This window comes from Piliocolobus tephrosceles, chromosome 13 (assembly GCF_002776525.5).
Source record: "Piliocolobus tephrosceles isolate RC106 chromosome 13, ASM277652v3, whole genome shotgun sequence".
Taxonomy (NCBI): Eukaryota; Metazoa; Chordata; class Mammalia; order Primates; family Cercopithecidae; genus Piliocolobus; species Piliocolobus tephrosceles.
The window spans coordinates 109081303-109101794 of NC_045446.1; the positions used below are offsets into that span (position 1 = coordinate 109081303).

The 20492-nt window shown below is 50.4% G+C and overlaps 1 protein-coding gene across 3 annotated transcripts; it reads right to left on the reverse strand.

The window, feature by feature from the left end:
- Positions 1 to 1126: 1126 nt before the first annotated feature.
- Positions 1127 to 6384, reverse strand: THY1 (Thy-1 cell surface antigen). Of its 3 annotated transcripts, none has more exons than XM_023208470.2 (5): positions 6178 to 6347; positions 5174 to 5406; positions 4026 to 4086; positions 3215 to 3550; positions 1127 to 2680 (listed from the first exon to the last, which is right to left on the reverse strand). In XM_023208470.2, exons 3-5 carry the CDS (start codon positions 4060 to 4062, stop codon positions 2568 to 2570), a joined length of 486 nt encoding a protein of 161 aa, XP_023064238.1. In that variant the 5' UTR covers positions 4063 to 4086; positions 5174 to 5406; positions 6178 to 6347; the 3' UTR covers positions 1127 to 2567. The 3 variants fall into 3 exon arrangements, with proteins under 3 accessions (XP_023064238.1, XP_023064239.1, XP_023064237.1); XM_023208471.2 differs by having other exon boundaries at positions 5065 to 5406; XM_023208469.2 differs by lacking the exon at positions 5174 to 5406 and having other exon boundaries at positions 6178 to 6384.
- Between the last annotated feature and the right edge of the window lie 14108 nt (positions 6385 to 20492).

Below are 20492 nucleotides of genomic sequence, written 5' to 3' on the forward strand. Positions count from 1 at the left end.
AAGTCTGTGGCCCTCTGGTGGCCTCTGTGGCTTCTTGAGCTAACCTCACCCACTGTGGGCCTCAGGTTCTGCTCCCCTAAACATGGCTGCAGAGGGTAACGCCATCTCCCAGCACCCTTCTAAGAGTGTGGCTGCTAAACTCTTCAGGAACACAGTACTAGAGTGTGACAAAGACCCCATAGGAGGAGTCACACAGGTGCGAGGCTTCACACGGTGCTACTCATTTCCTTCCAGAAACACCTCCATACTCTCTCTTACTACCCTGAGGATGGTGCTCCCCACATTTCTCTGGCATTTGATCTCCCTTCCCCCACAGCAGCTCTTCTCACCAAGACGCCTTTCCTTGGCACGGCGCTGGCAGCCCAAGCAGGGCTGAAGGAGAGGGGCCTGTGTCTCAGGGGTGTTCCTCCCTTTGGAGCGCTCTGGGTTGGCAGCATCTTGCTAAGGGGCTGTCAGCCTCCCAGCCTGGGACATGGACAGCTCCTCCTCCTCCCTCTGTGCATGGTAACTACAGGGGTGGAAGGCAAGGCAGAGAGGTTGACAGGAGGTAGCAAGAGTGGGAGCCGGTGGCATAATTTAGATCTGAGGCCTTTAAGAAAAATGCTCAGAAACAATCATCCTACCCAGTGCTAAGTTATCAGATGAGTCAGCCTCTGGGCAGCTGTCACCTTCCTCCCCCAAAGTCCCTGGCAAAGCAGGGAGGCTGGCTTGGGGTTGCCTCTAACTCTGAAAGCAATTGGAACCCACAGTTGCCCTGTGGTCCCCCTCTAGCCCCCAATCCCAGGATGCTCGCTTCCATTTTACTCTACTTTTAGGGGAGGAGCCAGGGATGGGGCTCAGTGTTCCCTCCCTACTCCCAAAGGGACAGTATTTGTCCCCAGTCCTTTCTCCTGCCGATGCTTTTGGATTTAGGAAGCGATGCCTCGAGGACATGGGTGTCTCCCAATAGTGGATGTGCCTGGAGGGGACATTTCTGAAGAACTACCAGAGCTGAGAATTAAAAGCAGACTGCAGAACTTAGCGCAGGTTCACGCAAAGCCACTTGTGCATTCAAGAGCCAGGGCTATGTGGTTCGGCCCATGTGTTGGCAGGTAAGTGTGTTGTTCCGGCCAGGTGAGTCAGCAGACATGGGATGTTTGTTTATTTGGGAAAATGTGTCTCGTTAGGGTCATTCTGAAAATAAGCCCAGTGTGTAGTCATGAGCCCCTGCAGCAGCGTCGCTACTAAGGGGTTGGGGAGAAGTCAGGAAAGAGGAAGAGGTGGCATCCCCCAGCCTCACCTGTGGAGACCCCAGCGAAGTGGGGCAGGCAGGCACTGCTGGAGGAGCGAAGGCCAGGTGGACACGAGGACAGATTCCAGAGGCTTGGTTTTATTGTGCAGTTTTCTTTTTCCTCAATGAGATGCCATAAGCTGTGGTGGCACTATGCACAGTCACAGAACAGGAAGAACCACCGGGCGGGGGCTGGGGGTTGGGAAAAGCCATTTCCCGAAAAGTGTCCAGCTCCTGGGTCTCACTCCATGGCCTGCCTCGGGCCCCGCAGAGGTCCCTGAGAAGGCAGGCCTGCGGGGCAGGGGGCTGTCTGAGGGGCTCAGGCACCAGCCAGCAGAGGCTGGCACTAATGGGCGAGGGGAGGAAGTACCTCCCTTAGAAACTTGGGCCAAACCCTGTGCAGCTCTGGGACTCCACCCCACCTGACTTGGAGGCTGTGGGTCAGAGCTCTGGAAGGTCTTGGGAGCTTGGGACAGCCTGAGCGGGTCTTCTCCTCTGTAGCCCTCTCCACTGTGGGTGGAGGCAGGGAGGGGCAGCGGGCCCATGCTTTTAGCTTCCTTAGGCAGGGAGGGATGATGAACCCTCATCCTTTACTTCCTCCTCCAACCCTCCACTAGTGCTGCTTTCCCGGTCAAACCTGCATCTTCACTGGCTCATGCCCCAAGGCCCTTGGGGAACATGCACAGTGGTAAGGAGGGCTGCTTTTTTTTTTTTTTTTGGTTGTGGCTGAGAATGCTGGAGATGCTCAGTTCTCTCCCTCCGCCACAAATTCTTGGTGGTGCCCTCACATCTGGGGTCTTCAGGCACCAGCCATGCCTGCTGAGGAGTGCTCTCAGGACAGACCGTGTCCGTGCTAGGTTCAGGCACAGCCCAACCACTCCTCATCCAAGTCTCTCCCAGGTCTCTGGTCCCAATGGGCAAGGATGACCCCTCCAGTGGCTGGTACCCCACCATCCCACTACCCCTCACATGTTCTCACTCTCTATCAGGTCCCCAATCTTGGCTTCCCTCTTCACGAACTCTCTAAGAAAAGGAAGGATAAACCCTAAATAAACCAGACAGAAGCAGCTTTGGAACAAAGAGTACAAAAAGACAGCCAGAGGTGTGCGGAGAGGGTGAGGTGCCGCGGGGATGTGGGTAGATAATTGCATGCAGCACTGGGACTCCTGATGAGGGATGGGGTCCCCACTTCTCCTCGATGTGTGAGGGACTGTGGGGAGGGGGTCAGTCGACTCAGAGAAGTAGGATCTCTGCACTGGAATTTGAGGCTTCCTGTCTCCTCCATGGGCCCCACCAGTCACAGGGACATGAAATCCGTGGCCTGGAGAAGGGAGAGGGAGAGCAGGAGCAGAAGCAGCCACGAGGTATTCTGAGCCAGCAGGCTGATGCCCTCACACTTGACCAGTTTGTCTGCCGAAAGAGAAGAGGGCCGGGGGAGGGGTAGGAAAGAAGAGGGATCAGGACTCAGTAAGGCACAGGCCCAAAGCAAGGGTGTACCCCCTTTGGGAGGCAGGTAGTGTGACGTCTTAGCTAGGACCAGGAGCAGCCTGGCCTCACAGAATCAGCCATCTTTCCCGTTTGCAGATTACTTACCTCTTGCACACATATCATCTTATGAAAACCTTACTAAACATCATCACAAGAGAACTGGCTGAGGGAAGTGGTGTCATCCCTGTTTTCCCGCTGGGGAGAGGGAAGATTAGGGAGGCCAAGGGCCTTCCCCACAGTTCTGGTGGAAGCATCCACCACACTACTCTGCCTGTCTGGCCCTGAGCTTTTCACCCCATTCACACTGAAGGCAATGGTTCCCCAGTTGACCAGGCAGCAGTTGGGAGAGGGTGAGAGAGTTATGGGGCTATTGTTTCCAGCCCAGCCAAGGGAACTGCCTGCTGTCCCCGAGCCTGGCTCTCCCAGTCACTTGGCCTTTTTAGGAGTTTGCCTCACCTCTGAGCACAGTGACGTTCTGGGAGGAGATGGGCGGGGAATGGCCAGAGTGGTGGAGTGCACACGTGTAGGTCCCCTCATCCTTGCTGGTGAAGGCGGATAAGTAGAGGACCTTCATGTTGTATTTGCTGGTGAAGTTGGTTCGGGAGCGGTACGTGTGCTCAGGCACCCCCACAGTGCCAAAGAGCACGTGCTTCTTTGTCTCACGGGTCAGGCTGAACTCGTACTGGATGGGTGAGCTGGTGGTATTCTCATGGCGGCAATCCAGACGAAGGCTCTGGTCCACTAGGCAGGCCGTTAGGCTGGTCACCTTCTGCCCTCGGGAGACCTGCAAGACTGACACCAGCAGTGCCTCCTTCAAATTGGAGGGGCCTACAGCGTAGGGGCCTCCCACCCACCTGAAGTGGAGAGATGGGCCTGGCCAGGGAGGGGACTGGGGTCTGCTCTCTGAGTGCCTTTCCCCACTCCAGGGATCCCACTTCTCCTTTGCAGACCCCAGCCTCCCTCCCAAGTCTGCTTGAGCCTTGGATCTTATCAATGTGTTTCAAGGAGATTTTGGGGAATTGACACAGGTTCTGGGTTCTCAATTGGGGATTTTAGTTCAATATGAGGCAGGGCTCAGCAAACTGTGTTTCCAAAAACCACCTCAGGCCATCAGAGTATCAGCGAGGTGGATTGGCTGACTTCGGGATGAAAAGAGCCCTCTGAAAAAGTCACCTACGCTTTTCTGAGACTGTGAGGGAGAAGCCACTTCTCTGGAGGGAAGGAAGCCAGGGTGCCTGGAGCCCCAACCCTGCCCCATGCCGGGTACCTGTTAGCAGGAGAGCGATGCTGATGGCTGGGTTCATGGTTCTGGGAGCTCAGTCCTGGATCTGGGTTGGGAACAGGATGGGAATCAGCCAAGGGGTGCCACACTTACTGCCAGGGCTGGGGGTCCCTGGGAACATGACATAATGGCTGTGGCAGACATCTAAGTCCCTCTCTCCAGCCCCCCTCTCGTCCCTACTTCTCATTGAACATGATACAGCCACTGGCTCTTTCCTGCTCAGGGAAAGCAAGTAAAGAGGGAGAACAAGCCCTGTCATGGTGTGTTTCTGTGCTTGGCCATGGAGCACTTACTAGCTGGGTGACTTTAAGTGACTTTACCACTCTTTCTCTTCTTACATTAACATAGTGTATGGTAATGTAAGACCTATGAGGGCCCGGGCTTCCTATTTTTTAAAAAAATTTAATCGTGGCAAAATACAAAAAGCATAATAATTACTATTTTAACCATCTCCGGAACTCTTTTTGTCTTTCAAAGTAAAACTCTGTATCTGTTAAACAAAGACTCCCCATTTAGGGACTTCCCATTTCCTGTTCAGAAGAAAATCCCCAATGCTCAAAACAGTTTCCATTTGCAGTTACTGGCATATAGCATACACTCCAAAAATATTTATTGTGAATGAATGAATGAATCTCTCTGAATCTTACATACCCACCGGGTTATGATGGGAGTTAAGAAAAACAACCAACATCTGGCGATGACTGCTTCATATAAGTGAGCCACAAATCCCTAAGTCATTCGCCATCCCCAGTGGATGGCTAGAGACCATCCACCATGGCTAAGGATGCTCCCAGATAGGGAGTATCTATTCCTATCTGGATAGGGCGCAGGCTAAGCGTGTTCCTGGAGGAGAGAAAGCCACAGTGATCTCCGATTGTATGTGAGTCAAGGACGCTTCCCAATGTCCAGCTCTCTGGAGTTCCTGGGACTGCAGTTTTCCAACCCAGTTTCAATAGCCACCCTGGCTAGGTTGTCTGGTCTTTTTTTTTTTTTTTTTTTTTTTTGCAGCCTTGGCTGAACCAACCCTTGGCGAGGCGACGCGGAGCCGGTAGCCCAGCCTGTCTGCAGAGCAGTGCTCGCCCAGGAGAGACCACAGAAGGGGCGTGCACCCACGAGCGCGCGCAAGGCATTGCCTGGGTTGAGTGCGCCCGGGTGCGCAGGGTGCGCCACTCGCCGAGTTCAGGGTCTCTGGCGCTCAGCCCCTTGACGGGTGAGGCTAGGATCCTGCGGCGGCTGCAGCTACAATCAATGCTCTCTCTGTCCCGGGGTGGAGCTGCTGCCCTGAGCCAGATCCAGGAGGAAGGGGGGTCTGCATCTGGCTTTTGATTCGAGGACTCTTGTTTGAGATGATGTGCGGGCTTGGGATCTAGGAGGGGAAGGGGGAACAGTGGTAAGAGCAAGAAAGGGAAGAATTGGGTCTGGGGCTGGAGAGGGTGGAAGAGCCAGGGGAGGGGTGGAGAGCGGCTGGGGAGGTTCAGTCTGTATTCATTTCCTCTGGTTTGTGTCCTCAGGCGGGTCCAGACCCAGAGAAGGTCTGCTCTTCCTCCCTCTCAAGCCCCCGGCGGGCCTCACCCTTATTCCATTTCCGTATTCCAATCCTCTCCTTTCTCAGCTGAGTCCCCCTTCCCCCTCTCTCATCCTTTTCCAGTTCTCCCCTCCCCCGTCCGCCAGCCTTCCACCCAGTCCCCGCCTGCGGCACTGCGGCTTCCTTCTCCTCCGGTGCCCCGCACCCAGCCCGCCGCGAGGTCACCGGGCAGACTCCCTCCACTCGCCATCCTTCGTCCTCTCCCCACCTCTGCGAGCTGGGTTTGGGGACTTCTGGGTGGAACGTAGACCAACAGTTTGTCCTTGGTGCCCTTCCTCCCTGTTCTCCAGCGCCCCAGCCCCAGACACCCGTCCCCCAGCGGGCGAAAGCCCGGGAGCGCCTTCCCCGAAAGACGTCGCGGTGCGACGCGGCCCCTTCCCTGCAGTAGCATCCCACTCCTGCCCCTGCCTGGAAAGCAGGCCCCTCCCTAAGCTCTGCGCCCTCTTCCCTGGGCGCCCTCGGACCGTGGCCCGAAGCCTAGTGTTGGGAGGGCTTGCATGGGCGCCTGACGGCAGTCCCTGATCCCCAGGTCCTGCCGGCTCCAGTTCCCACCTGGACTGGGGTTCTTCCGCTGCCGCAGCCTCCTCCAGACGCGCCGCCGCCTCTGGTTGCTGCACCCAGCTCGGAGCCCGCAGTTTTCACCGGGGATGGAGGAGAGGGGGAGCGGGGAGCCGGGGGCTCAGCCAATCAGAGGCGGAGATCGGGGGAGAAAGGATGGCAGGGTGGGGTGGGGGGGGTGGGGAAGGAAGAGAAGGCGGTCCCGTATTGGTGTGAGAGTGGCAGGTTGCGGCGGAAGGGGGCCCTCATCCTGTGGCCGGGGATCAGGGTGGGGCAGCCCAAAGACCATTAGCCTCCTCTCTGAGCCCCGCAATGGTTGTTCCCCTTTTAATGCTTTAACCCTTTTCTTCTGACCTATTCTTCAGAGGTCTGTGGGAAAGCCACAGTGTAAGAGGTGCAGGATGCAGGCCGGGAGCGCCCACGCCTCCGCGTTTCCTTTTCAGCTGGAGCCCACCTCCTCCGGAGACTCCAGTGAGAAGTTTTGGAATATTCCAGTCTTTCTGAAAGGAAGCTGGTTGGGTGTTTTTCAATGTTGGAGCAGCCCTTCGGAAGCAAGGCAGGCCCTGGACCCACCCTGTCCGTCCCTGGTCCCCAGCCCCATTTCGCCCCCTCATCTATTCCAGAACACCCAGCCCTTCAGGGGGCCTGCGGGTGCTTTTTGCTCTGGGCATCACGTCTCCTTCAGCCCCTGGGCTGGCACCTGCTGGTCCAGACAGCTGGAAGGTTCTTCTGGCTTTCCTGAGTACAGTCTGCTTGTTTGGTCTTCAGACCAGGGAGGGAGTGTTGCCTATTAGCAGGCACTGTGCTGGGCACATTACATTCATGGCCACCTTTACCTCACGGCCGCCTGCTGGGTTCATCCCATCTCAATCCTCACCTCCTGTCTTGGCTGGTAAGTGGGAGAGCTGGAGAATTGACCTGGGCTATGGAACCCCGGCTCTCAAGGGTGAGCCATTCCTCTTGCTCATCCCTGCCCATTGGGAGAGGAGAGGAACTCTGGGAAAGAGGAGGAGACAGCTCCACAGAAAGGACTCAGTGGAGGCCAGCTTCTGATCACCTGGGGCACTCCTGATAACCCACCAACTGGATGTCACCAGAAGCCCTAGGCTCATTTTTGTAGACAGTGCTGATGACTTGTCTCTCACTCACAGGTGTGGTGAATTTTTTGAACCAGCGTGTATTTGATTGATTTGTATCCTGCCGGTCTCTATGAATTCTGGTCGAGACATTCTGTGGGCTGGCCCTGCCTCTCCACTGCCTGCCTGCCTGTTCTCCTATTTCTTCATGGAAGTCAGCCCTGGCACCTTCCCTGCAGTTTCTGATACTGCAGTGGCACTGCTGGAAGCCACTGTTGGAAGCTTGCAAGTGGGAGGAGATTCGCTTGGTTTCCCAGCATTTAGGGTGATGGAACGTTCTAACTGGAATGAGCCTTGCAGACTGTTAAGTCCAAAGGAGCTATTCACTTTGGTAAACCGCAGAGGCTTCTAGGGCATTTTATGAAAAATGCAGCCCACCTTGCCCACCTAGGACCTCCTTAATCTAGTACTAGAGCCAGCTGAGTCTGCACTTCTTTTATGCTCCCCAGGATCTGGGGGACTCTAACACATGATCTGGTAAGACTGTCCCTCTTCATAGGCGAGCTAACCTGACTTCTTGTTTGTAGGGTACTTTTTAAGGCCGTGGATGTCCTTGCCCCTTGCTGCTGACTTCCCTCCTCCCTCCAACTCCATCCCAGCCATCTTCCCATTCATCTACCTGATGCATTCCAGACATGCTGGCTCTGGCTTCTTTCTGTCTCTTCATGGCAGTGTGTTCCTTCCTGCTTAACAGCGTTCTGATTGTGAGTCCAGGGATCTTAACTGCAGAAGGCATCTGGGCTCTGCTGGCTGAGACCCTGGATGCTCCGTTTCCCACTCTTTGGCCCTGTCTCTGAGTGTTGCTGCGTGGAAGGCCTAGCAGTGCTATTTTGATAAGGTTATGAGGGCCTGGCCTAATTTCTGGGTCCCCAAGCACCTTGCTTTCAGGAAGAGGGGGGAGTATAGACTGTAGAAGGTGTGGCAATTCTGTTTCTGCCAAAGCAGGATCTCTGATTGGATGGAATTAATGGCTCAGATGAGACATCTGAGGTCAGGGGATAGACCACAAGGTGGTGGAGGGAGGGAGGGAGATTTTAAAACTCCATTTACTGCGGACAGGATCGGAGTGCTGAAAGCAGCAAGGCTTTAGAAGGAATCCAGCTAAGGCATGACTTCCTGCCAGAAGACTGTGGCTGCCCTGTTGGTCTCTTAGATCTCTCTTCTCCCACCATCTCCTGTTGTCCCAGTCAGAAACACATGGGGATAAAAAGTCTCCTAAAAACACACAGTCCTTTAGCATGACCTAAGGACTGCCAGCCATTCACTCATTTCATCAGATTGTCTTTGTAGAATCACAGAGATGGCTACAGCTTTCCCATCTTTTACATTTTATTTTATTTTATTTTATTTTTGAGACAGGGTCTCACTCTGTTGCTGGGGCTAGACTGCAGTGGTACAATCACTGCTCACTGAAGCCTTGACCTCCTGAGCTCAAGCGAGCCTCCTGCCTCTGCCTCCTGAGTAGCTGGGACCATAGGCACTTGACACTATGCCCAGCTAATTAAATTTTTTTTTTTTAATTTTTAATTTTTAATTTTTTTTTTTTAGAGCTGGGATCTCACCATGTTGCCCAAGCTGATCTTGAACTCCTGGGCTCAAGTAATCCTCCCGCCTGACCTCTCAAAGTGCTGGGATTGCAGGCGGGAACCACTGTACCTGGCTTGCCCCACCATTTTATAGCTGGGACTTGAGGCCCAAGAAAGATAATGATTTGTCAAGGCCAGACAAATATTTTGAAGAATGGTCTGGACTATTAGGTCTCCTGACTCCGTGTACAGTGCTCTCCAGTGCTGCCAGAGCGGACCCTCAGATCTCTGCTAGATTCATTTCCCTGGTTCATGGTGAAATAAGTAAAACAAGGACGGTCCGGGGTACTCTGAACATAGCTGTCAGATTATCACCTTGTTTTGATTTTATGTTCTTCACCCTATTGATGAGGGAGAGATTCCCACCCCCTAAAGTTAGGAGGATCACAACATACCTCAACACTGGACAAATGAGATCAATAGCAGTTTATTAGTCACATATGCTCATACCCAGGAGGATAACACTGCATGCCATGGATTGCTACATGGGAGTTGCACTCGGGGATTACCAGGAGCTGTGGGAGGCAGGCTTTGTAATGTCAAAATGGAATGGTGGAATATCCCTGTTTCCTGTAAGAGAATGTGATTGGCTGTTAGTGTAATTCTGTGGGCTGGCACGGTGCTGAAGCCCACTACTCAGGGATAAGCAGAAATTGTGCCTGGCTCCCACAGTAAGGAAAGTGGTTTGGCTGGGGGACCTCATCAGCAAAGTAGGGAGGGGATCTTGTAATTAGGCCATTTGAGGTCTCCCTGATATCAAGGCAGCCATAATATTGAGCTCTAATCTTTGACTAATTGCGACTATATACCTGCCTTTCCTATACTTTCATTCTAAGGTTATACCTTTCCACTTTTCTGAAGAGGTGGTGGTATTGATATGTGTGTATGTGTGTTTTTAATGTCCTACTTTATAAAAAAAAAAAAAAGAAAGAAAATTGGTAACTTTCTATTAACCCTCACACTTCTTTGGAAATGTGACTAAGTCTATGAAATTAAAAAATCTTGGAACCACTGCTCTACACTCTGCTACCTCTCCTAACCTCTAGTCAAGGTCAGCTTCCTGAGTGAGGTTAGCTCCCTGAAAAACTGCATGTTTGGTTGGAGAATGTGACAAATGCAAACTAAACATTATCTCTTGGAATGCAGGGCAGAAGTTGAGAGAAGACACCAATGGAGATAATTTAATCTTTGATAGTTATTTTAAAAACTTTAGTCATGGATGGTTTAATTGATCAAATAATTAAGACATTATTGGTACCAATAATGTTCCAAGGCACGGGGCTAGACTCTAGGTATACAAAGATCAATAGAACACAGCCTCAAAGACTTGTTCCAGTGAGGGAAACAGAAATGATACATAGATAATTAGAAAAAAAGAGGGTAGACACAGAGGTAGGATGTGTAAAGGGTACTGTGGGAGTCCAGAGGAGGGACAGGTGATGATCCAGTCTGTCAGAGAGGGCTTCTTGGAGGCCAGGCATGAACTGAGCTTTTAAAGATAAATGGGAGCTGCCCAGATATGGTAGACTGTCGCATCAATGGCCTCCAGTGAGTCATGCCCCCCAGGTGTCCATGCTTTTGTGTGATCCCTTCCGCACTGATTCTGGGGTTGGCCATGTGCCTTACTTTGGCCAATGGGCCATCAGCAAATGTGATGAAGTGTTTGTACATTGTGAAATGTTTGTACATTGGGGCTTGCTTTTTTGGAGTTCAGTTGCCACTTGAGGAAGTCTAAACTATCTCAGTTTATATCAATCACCATTTGGGATCTGCCAGGCCCCAGTTTATCTACCATGGGACCACACAGGCATGTGACCTGCCATGGGACCACAAAGGTATGTGTAATTCCAAGTGATGCCACACAGAAGAGATATGACCCACCCAGATAAGGCTACTGTGGTGATTCTAAAATGTGGACGCAAATTCTTTGACATTCCTTCATCAAGAGGTGACATCTATGTCCACTTGTCTTAAATCTCAATGGGCTTGTGACTGCTTCAGCTAATAGAGTAGGACAGATGCGATGCTAAGAGACTTCTGTGCTGAGGCCTTAGAAGGCCACATAGCTTCTATCCTTTTTGCCAGAACACTCACTCTTGGAGCCAACGTGGAAAATGTCTGGCTATCCACCTGCAGCCACCATGCCTGCCTCCAGGCAATTTTAAGTAAGGAGAGACTCTTTGGTGGCTGGAACAGGGTGACTCAGGTAGTGGTGAAACAATTGGCAAAAACAAAGTTTCTCGTGGTAACTTAGACAACAGAAGTTGTGCTTAATGAATTTGTAGATTTGGCTAAAGGGACCTGGAGGCAGAATCTCAAAGTGTCATTTGGGTGCTTCTAGTTGGCATGATAAAGTATTAAAAGAGAGCTGAGCTACAAAAGGACCTGCTCAATTTGTTAGGTGGAAAAGAAAACCAGCTCTCATTGCCAGTCTCAGTATCAGGCAATGGTCTCTCAAAATTAGAACTGGCCTAAAGGTAAAGATTAAATAAAGGCTATTAAGGGTATGATTTTACAACCTTTGTTAAGACCCCAGGAGATTTAAATGGTGTTCAGTAGACCTTGACAAAACAGAAGAGTTTCTAAGAATGTTAAGGACATTGTCCTTGCCAGACACAGTGGCTCATGCCTTTAATCTCAGTACTTTGGGAGGCCAAGGCAGGAAGATCACTTGAACCCAGGAGTTTGAGATCAGCCTGGGCAACATAATGAGACCTCATCTCTACAAAAAATAAAAAACTAACTGGGTGTGGTGTCACGTGCCTGTGGTCTCAGATACTTGGGAGGCTGAGGTGGGAGGATCTCTTGAGCCTGATAGGTTGAGGCTTCAGTGAGGCACCCCAGCCTGGGCAACAGAGCAAGGCCATGTATAAAAAAAAAAAAAAAAAAAAAAAAGGCATTGTCCTATAGCTGAAGTGGAGTCTTTTTGAAATTAATTATGTATGTGGCTTTTGGTGCATGAAGTGGACCCCAGTAATATTCACAGAAAACCCATAAAGTTTTAAGGAGTATTGCATTGGCAAAAGCTCCGCCAGTTTGGAGTAAAAGGAACTGAAACAGTTCAAAATGAAAAGAAGCCTCTGGGCCTCCAACTTTCTGTGGGCAGGAAGCTGGCCCCTATACACAGATCCTTCTTTTAGGGAAAAGAAGGATCTCTTGGAAGGCAAAACCAACAGCCCAGAGAGTATAACTAAGAGCCAGGGAGAACTGGGTCCTGTTCAAGTAACATTCTCTGCCTATAGCATAGGGATCCCAGCGACATGTGCCTGCCTGGATTTCAGAATTGCTTTGAACTAGTGATTGCTCTGTGCCTCTCATTTCTCCCCTTTTAATGGGAGTATCTATTGAACTTATCCTGTCCCTGTGTCACCATTGTACATTGGGTGTGTGGTCTTGTCTTTTTAGCTCACAAGTCCCTAAGTGAAGAGGAGCCACCCCTGAGGAGTTGTACCCAGGGAGACTCAGCCACAGCCAGACCTACTGCACATTTTGAGATCATGGTCTTGGAGCCTGATGTCATGACTGGGTGCTTTGGGAAGGATGGGTGTATTTCACAAGTGGGAGGACAGCGCATCTTTAGGAGTAGAGAGCAGACTGTGGTAGAGTGCCACATTAATGCCCTCAGCCAGTCATGCCTCTTTCACACTGACTCTGGGCTTGGCCATAAGACATGTTTTGGCCCATAGAAGTTCAGCAAACGTGGTGCAAGCGATTTCCTGAGTGCTTGTCATCTTAGGCGAGGACCCTGGGGCCCTGTGAGGAAGCTCCAGTTGGTCACAATGGACAGACCTGAACAGAAGTACTGTGGCTACCATCCCCCACCCCAATCTGGGAGTTGCCCATCACTGAGCCTTTCCAGGATCACCCAGTGTCCAGCCCGCTTGTCACCTGGCCACACATGCAGGAGTGAGCCCAGCCAACCCCGTACGAAGCTGTTCCCTGACCAAACTGCTGACCCACAGAATAGCTGCCTTTGGTTACTAGTTGGGGTGATTTGTGACAGAGCAATAGCTAACTAAGAAACCAGGTGAGGAGAGGGGAGAGGATCTAAGACAGAGGAGGCAGTGTGAGCAAAGAAACAGAAATACAGCAAAGCAAAGCAGAGGCAGGAAAAAATAGGCAGTTTGGTTTCTCATGGCAGTGAAGACTGGGAGAGGATAATGGAGAAATGGAGAAGAGAGAGTTGAGGAAGTCCTCGTCTGTCTGAACTTGGATAATGAGGCATCATGATGGGTTTACAGGAAGAGTGTGAAACAGCTGGGTAGGTGTATTCTTTAGAAAGATTACTCTGGGGCTGGGCGCGGTGGCTCAAGCCTGTAATCCCAGCACTTTGGGAGGCCAAGACGGGCGGATCACGAGGTCAGGAGTTCGAGACCATACTGGCTAACACGGTGAAACCCTGTCTCTACTAAAAAATACAAAAAGCTAGCCGGGCGAGGTGGCTGGTGCCTGTAGTCCCAGCTACTTGGGAGGCTGAGGCAGGAGAATGGCATAAACCTGGGAGGCGGAGCTTACAGTGAGCTGAGATCCGGCCACTGTACTCCAGCCTGGACGACAGAGCCAGACTCCCTCTCAAAAAAAAAAAAAAAAGATTACTCTGGGAGGTCGGGGTGCAGTGGCTCAGGCCTGTAATCCCAGCACTTCGGGAGACCGAGATGGGCAGATCACCTGAGGTCAGGAGTTTGAGACCAGCCTGGCCAATGTGGAGAAACCCCATCTGTACTAAAAATACAAACATTAGCCAGGTGAGGTGACAGGCGCCTGTAGTCCCAGCTACTCAGGAGGCTGAGACACAAGAATCACTTGAACCTGGGAGGCGGAGGTTGTAGTTAGCTGAGATCGCACCATTGCACTCCAGCCTCGGCAACAGAGTGAGACTCTGTCTCAAAAAAAAAAAAGAAAAGAAAAGAAAAGAAAGATTACAGTGGGGGCAGCCTGGTGAGTGACTGGAGGGCCTCATGAATCCTCTCCTACCTGTGGTTCTTTGCCCTGCAGTGCACTCAGCGCGGAGGTAGGGAGGTGGGAGGTGTGATGCACACTTCCTTGGGGTCAAGACCCGTATTCGTCTTATTTACTGCTGTAGCTCTGGGGCTTCCAGTTCCTGGCACAAAGTAGAGTCACACAATAAATATTTTTGGATAAACCTAAGGAGTAAGGGCGTTCAAGTATCATAGGTGCTGCCCATGAGGCAAGAAGGCGGGAATTCAAAGAAGGGTTTGGGAGAAAGCAGTGGTTGTTTTCTGGAAAGGGGAAAAAAGGCATTCCCGACAGAGAGAGCCCCAGAAACAAGGGTGGAGGTGTGAAGTGCGCCTGGGAGCTGCATCAGTGAGGGGGATGAGGGTCTGAGATGGGTCAGGAGCAGTGAAGGTGGAGAAGGTGGGGCAGATGGGAGAGACCCAAGTCAGGGGATGTTCAGTGCCTTCCTGGATGTATTTGGGAGGCATCACAAAGACTCCCAGATTTTGGGGGTGGCTGCTCTGAAGGATGAGAGAGAGGAAGCCGCTTCAGTGCAAAAGAATTCAGTGCTGGCCCCGTTGAGCTTGAGAGCCTGTGGGATGTGCACATGGAGAGGTTCATGCGTGAGCTGAGGAGCGAGGTCGGAGGAGAGGAGAGGTTAACTGCTGGTTGCTGGCAATTAGGTGGTAATGAGCACCCCGGGAGCATGTGTAGACCTAGAAAAAAACGGAACCCAGGACAGGACCCCGAAGAGCGCTGACACTTAAGGGAGCGGTTGCAGCTGAGGAGTCTGAGGAGGTAGCCAGAGGATGGATAATGAGGAGAGGACGAAGCCACAGGGACAGGTGAGTTCAGTGAGGGTGTGGTCAGCGGTGTGAAGTACAGATGAAAAGGTATCCTATCCATTAGATTTGGCAACAGGAGGTCACCTGGCGAGGACAGTTTCAGAAGAGTGGGAACTGAGGTCTGAAGTCATTGTTTCAAAGTACAGTTTTTATTATTAGATATGGCAAGGGCCGCAGGGCAGGAGGCGGCCTCCATTGAAAAGATGATTTGTTAAACTCATAGATCCTGAGCAGGGGGCACACCGCACGGTGGGGGCCACTGGGAAGCACTGGGCCGATCAGGAGGCACGTGGGGAGGGGCAGTCATGGGCGGGAGCCTTCATTGTGGTTTTCAAGGGAACAAATGGGCAGGGCAGGGTGAGCAGGCTTAGGATTGGCTATGTTGAATAATTGCAGTGGGCTCTGGGCATAGGGGCTGTCCTAGTTGTGTGGAACCTGGCCTTGGGCAATCAGGGCAGGTGGCTGGTGGCTCTGAGTGTGAGAGTCAATAAAGGAGGCATTTGGAGCATGCACTCTGGACTGGTTGGGTGGGAGAGTTATCTCCGATCTCTACGAATTGGCTAACCGTGGGAGGAACAGTCACCTCAGATGTTAAAACATCATAATAGAGAAAATAAAAGACGTGGTTAATATAGTCGTGGGTTGAGGAGTGAGTGAGGAGACAAGATGGAGGCTGCAAAGCAAAGAGGAGCTTTTAAATGAGCAGCAGCTGCTTGAGGGCCACAGGGTCCCTTCTTCTCCTGAGGGGCTGGCCTGGGAGGTGGCTTGCAGGGTGGCTGAGAGACGGCCAGCATCTTCTGTAGAGGCCTGGGCCTGCTTCCTGGTGAGATCCTCCTTGTGACTTCCGGCCGGGCAGCAGCATCTGGCATGGACACTCCAGGCATGAGGTGTGGGGCTGCTCAGCTTCAACCTTGTGGTTTCGGTTTGGCTGAGCTCAGCTGTTCTCAGTGTGCACCAAGCCAAAGGAGAGCCAGACAGGGCTGTCTGAGAGGTGAGGATAGCCCCCTGAGACTGAGTCAGGCTCTCCAGCACAGAGAAAATGAGTTAGCTTTTTTTTTTTTTTTTTGGTCAGGAACAGCTACGCCTAGGGAATAAGCAAGACTCATCCTTGTGGAATGTGAGCAGTTAGTTTTTTTTTTTTTAACGTCTTTTGAAGAAAAAATACACAAGCAGTGATCCCACGGTTGTCCGAGGCCACTTCTACCTCAACTGTCCACAGCCAGGACCCATCAACAGCAAAAGTGCTTTGTAAGCAAGCCGCTGCTCCCTGATATACAAGCTGTAGCATCCCCACCGCCTTCCAAAGAAGCCGACAATTCCCCAACATCCCTTGCCAGCTGGCTTCAGTTAGTTGCAGAATGCAAATGAAGCATGCTGCAGCTACTCTGGGTTGGGCTGCTCCAAAGTGAGGGTAAAAAATTCACCTCCCAGATAGGGAAGAGGAAGAAAGTCAGAAATACTTTCTTTATGTTAGAGGCATTTCTGCTGCTCCTTGGCAGGAAGGAAAGGAGAATGTCGTGGGTGTTCATTTTTCCAAAGTGCACTGTGTAGGAAAGCATGTGAGTTTCAGCTTCTCCGGGTGAGAGCATGGGGAGCATTCTGAGAGTCCATGTGATGGTGTGCGTGTGTGTGTGCGTGCGCGCACGCGTGTGTGTGCACATGTGTGGGAGTTGGCAGCAGGCGGAGCTCTCTGCTCACTCAGGTACAACCTCAGCCCTGGATACCCCTGTCTTCAGCTCACCCAGGCAGATCTCTGTCCTTTGAGCCTCCCAGAAGGTATTGGAGGAAGGGGCAGACCTGAGGCAAGTGACTCCAAGCCTGAAATCTTTCTTAGCCAAATCCTGTGAGTCATCCTTTCTCATCTTCACCACCTATATCCAGTCATTCATCCAATGAAAGCCTGATGAATAAAATATCAATATTCTTTTTTTTTCTTTTTTTTTTTTTTGAGACGGAGTCTCGCTGTGTTGCCCAGGCTGGAGTGCAGTGGTGCGATCTTGACTCACTGCAACCTCCACCTCCCAGGTTCGAGTGATTCTCATGCCTCAGCCTCCCTAGTAGCTGGGACTATAGGCACACTCCACCATACACAGCTAATTTTTGTGTGTGTGTGTTTCAGTAGAGACGGGGTTTCACCGTGTTGCCCAGGCTGGTCTCAAATCCCTGAGTTTGGGCAGTCTGCCTGCCTTGGCCTGGAGTGCTGGGATTACAGGTGCGAGCCACTGTGCCTGGCCAAAATATCAAGATTCTAAACAAAGACAGGATCTGACCCTGCACTTGCGTGAATCATTTCATGTTACCCTCACCCTGGCCCTGTCACTGGATAAAAGCTACTGTTACCATCTTAAATGCAGCAGGAAGAACTTCCTTTCTATAAAAAGAAAGCAAAACTTCCTTTTGTTGGAGTTTAAAACACATAGACAGCATGTGCAGATCGCTGGTATGTGGCTTGATGACTTTTGGCAAATTCACACACAGGTGCAACCAGAACCCAGCCCAAGAACCTGAGTTGACCAGCCCCTTAGGAGCTACTCTCAAGCCCATGTTCCAGGCACTAACCCCACTGCAAGGTGAGCTAATCCCTAACCTGGGTTTTTTTCTTGAGTTTTTTCATTGAAGTGAAATTCACATAACATAAAATTAACCTACTTAAAGCGTACAATTCTGTGGCATTTCGTATGACTCACAATGACCACCTCTGTCATGTTCCACAACATTTTTATCTCAAGGAAAACTTTTAAAATTTTATTTTTTATTATTGCTTGGGAATGACTCTCACGAAAAGAAAACTTTTATCACAGTTTTTTTTTTTTTTTTTTTTGGAGACAGAGTCTCGCTCTATCACCCAGGCTGGAGTGCAGTGGCATGATCTCAGTTCACTGCAAACTCTGCCTCTGAGGCTCAAGAGATTCTCCTGCCTTAGCCTCCCAAGTAGCTGGGATTACAGGAGCCCACCACCATGCCTGGCTAAGTTTTGTATTTTTAGTAGAGACGGAGTTTCAACATGTTGGCCAGGCTGGCCTGGCCTCAGGTGATCCACCCACCTCTGCCTCTCAAAGTACTGGGATTACAGGCGTGAGTCACTGCGCCCAGCTTTATCATAAGGAAAACTTTGTGTCCATTAAGCAGTTACTGTTTATTCCCTCTACTCCCAGCCCCTGGTAATCATCAGCCTGCTTTCTATCTGTAGGAATTTACCTATTTTGGATATTTCTAATTACGATATGTAACCTTTTATATCTAATTCTTTTACTTAGCACAATGTTTTCAAGGTTTACCCATGAAACCAATATCCCAGTTCATCCATATTCTAGCATGTATCAACACCTCATTCATTTTTATTGCTGAATTATAGTTCACTGTATGTCTATACTGTATTATCATTTATCCATTCATCTGTTGATAGACATTTGAGTTATTTCCACTTTTTGGCTATTGTGAATAGTGCTGCTAAGAGCATTTGTGTACAAATGTTTGTTTAAATAGCTGTTTTGGCCAGGTGTGGTTGCTCGTGCCCGTAATCACAGCACTTCGAGAGGCTGAGGCGGGTGGATCACTTAGATCAGGAGTTTGAGACCAGCCTAGCCAACAGGGTGAAACACCATCTTTACTAAAAATACAAAAATTAGCTGGGTGTGGTGGCATATGCCTATAGTACCTATAGCTACTTGGGAGACTGAGGCAGGAGAAGTGCTTGAACCTGGGAGGTGGAGGTTGCAGTGAGCCGAGATTGTACCACTGCACTCCAGCCTGGGTGACAGAGTGAGACTCTGTCTCAAAAAAAGAAGAAAAAAAATAAATAAATAGCTGTTTTAAATTATTTTGGGTATATACCTAGAAGCGGAATTGCTGGGTCACATGAAGATTTAATGTTTAATTTTTTGAGGAAATACCAAACTATTTTGCACAGAGGTGGTACCATTTCATATTCTACTCTCAATGCACAAAGCTTCCAGTGTCTTCGTATTTTCATCAACAGTTACCAACAGTTATTCTTTCTTCTCTTTTTTTTTTTGAGACGGAGTCTTGCTCTGTCGCCCAGGCTGGAGTGCAGTGGTGCAATCTCGGCTCACTGCCAGCTCTGCCTCCCGGGTTCACGCCATTCTCCTGCCTCAGCCCCCTGAGTAGCTGAGACTACAGGCGTCCGCCACCGCGCCCGGCTAATTTTTTGTATTTTTAGTAGAGACGAGGTTTCACCATGTTAGCCAGGATGCTGTCTATCTCCTGACCTCGTGATCTGCCCACCTCGGCCTTCCAAAGTGCTGGGATTATAGGTGTGAGCCACTGTGCCTGGCCTTCTCCTTTTTTTTAAAAAAAAAATTACAGTCATTCTAGTGGTTGTGAAGTGGTTTCTCACTGTGGTTTTGATTTGCATTTTCCTAATGATTAATGATATTGAGCATCTTTTCATGTGCTTATTGGCCATTTGTGTATCTTTTTTTTTTTTTTTTTTTTTGAGACGGAGTCTCGCTCTGTCACCCAGGCTGGAGTGCAGTGGCCGGATCTCAGCTCACTGCAAGCTCCGCCTCCTGGGTTCACGCCATTCTCCTGCCTCAGCCTCCCAAGTAGCTGGGACTACAGGCGCCCGCCACCTCGCCCGGCTAGTTTTTTGTATTTTTAGTAGAGATGGGGTTTCACCGTGTTAGCCAGGATGGTCTCGATCTCCTGACCTCGTGATCCTCCCGTCTCGGCCTCCCAAAGTGCTGGGATTACAGGCTTGAGCCACCGCGCCCGGCCCATTTGTGTATCTTCTTTGGAGAAATGTCTATTCAAGATTTTTACCCGTTTTTTTTTCTTTTTTCACCTCCATCCTCTCAGAATGTGAACAGCTTCCCCTTTTTATTGGGTTGTTTATTTTGTTGAGTTGTAAGAATGTTTTATGTATTCTGGATACTAGACACTTAAAATATAGGATTTACAAATATTTTCTTACATTCTGTAAGTTGCCGTCTTAGTCTGTTCAGGCTGCCATAACGAAATACCATAGGCTGAGTGGTTTAAACCTCAGAAATTTTATTTTTTCACAGTTCTGGAAGCCATAAGTCCATGATCAAGGTTTCAGACAGTTTGGTTGCTGGAGAGGGCTTACTTCCTAAGGCTTGTAGACTCTTATCTTCTCCCTGTGTCCTCCTCATGCAGCCTTTCCTCACTGGGGTTGGGGTAAGGAGCAAGAGAGCTCTCTGGTGTCTCATATCTCTTTGTACTAGTGTTTCATGTTGCTGTAAAGGAATACCTGAGGCTGGGTAATTTACAAAGAAAAGAGGGCCGGGTGCAGTGGCTCACGCCTGTAATCCCAGCACTTTGGGAGGCCGAGGTGGGTGGATCACTTGTGGTCGGGAGTTCGAGACCAGCGTGGCCAATATGGTAAAACCCCGTCTCTACTAAGAATACAAAATTAGCCAGGCATGGTGGCGAGCTCCTGTAATCCCAGTTACTCGGGAGGCTGAGACAGGAGAATTGCTTGAACCCAGGAGGCAGAGGTTGCAGTGAGCAGAGATCATGCCACCACTCTCCAGTCCGGGCATCTCAAAAAAATTTTAAAAATAAAATAAAATAAAAGAGGTTCACAGTTCTGCAGGCTATACAAGCATGGCACCAGCATCTGCTCGGCTTCTGCGGAGGCCTCAGGAAGCTTTTACTCATGGCCTCAGGAAGATTTTACACACGAAGGGGGAGGAGGTGCATCACGTAGGGAGAGCGGGAGCAAGACAGAAAGGGAGGAGGTGCCAGGCTCTTTTGAACAACCAGCTCTTACATCAATTAACAGAGCAAGAACTCACTCATTA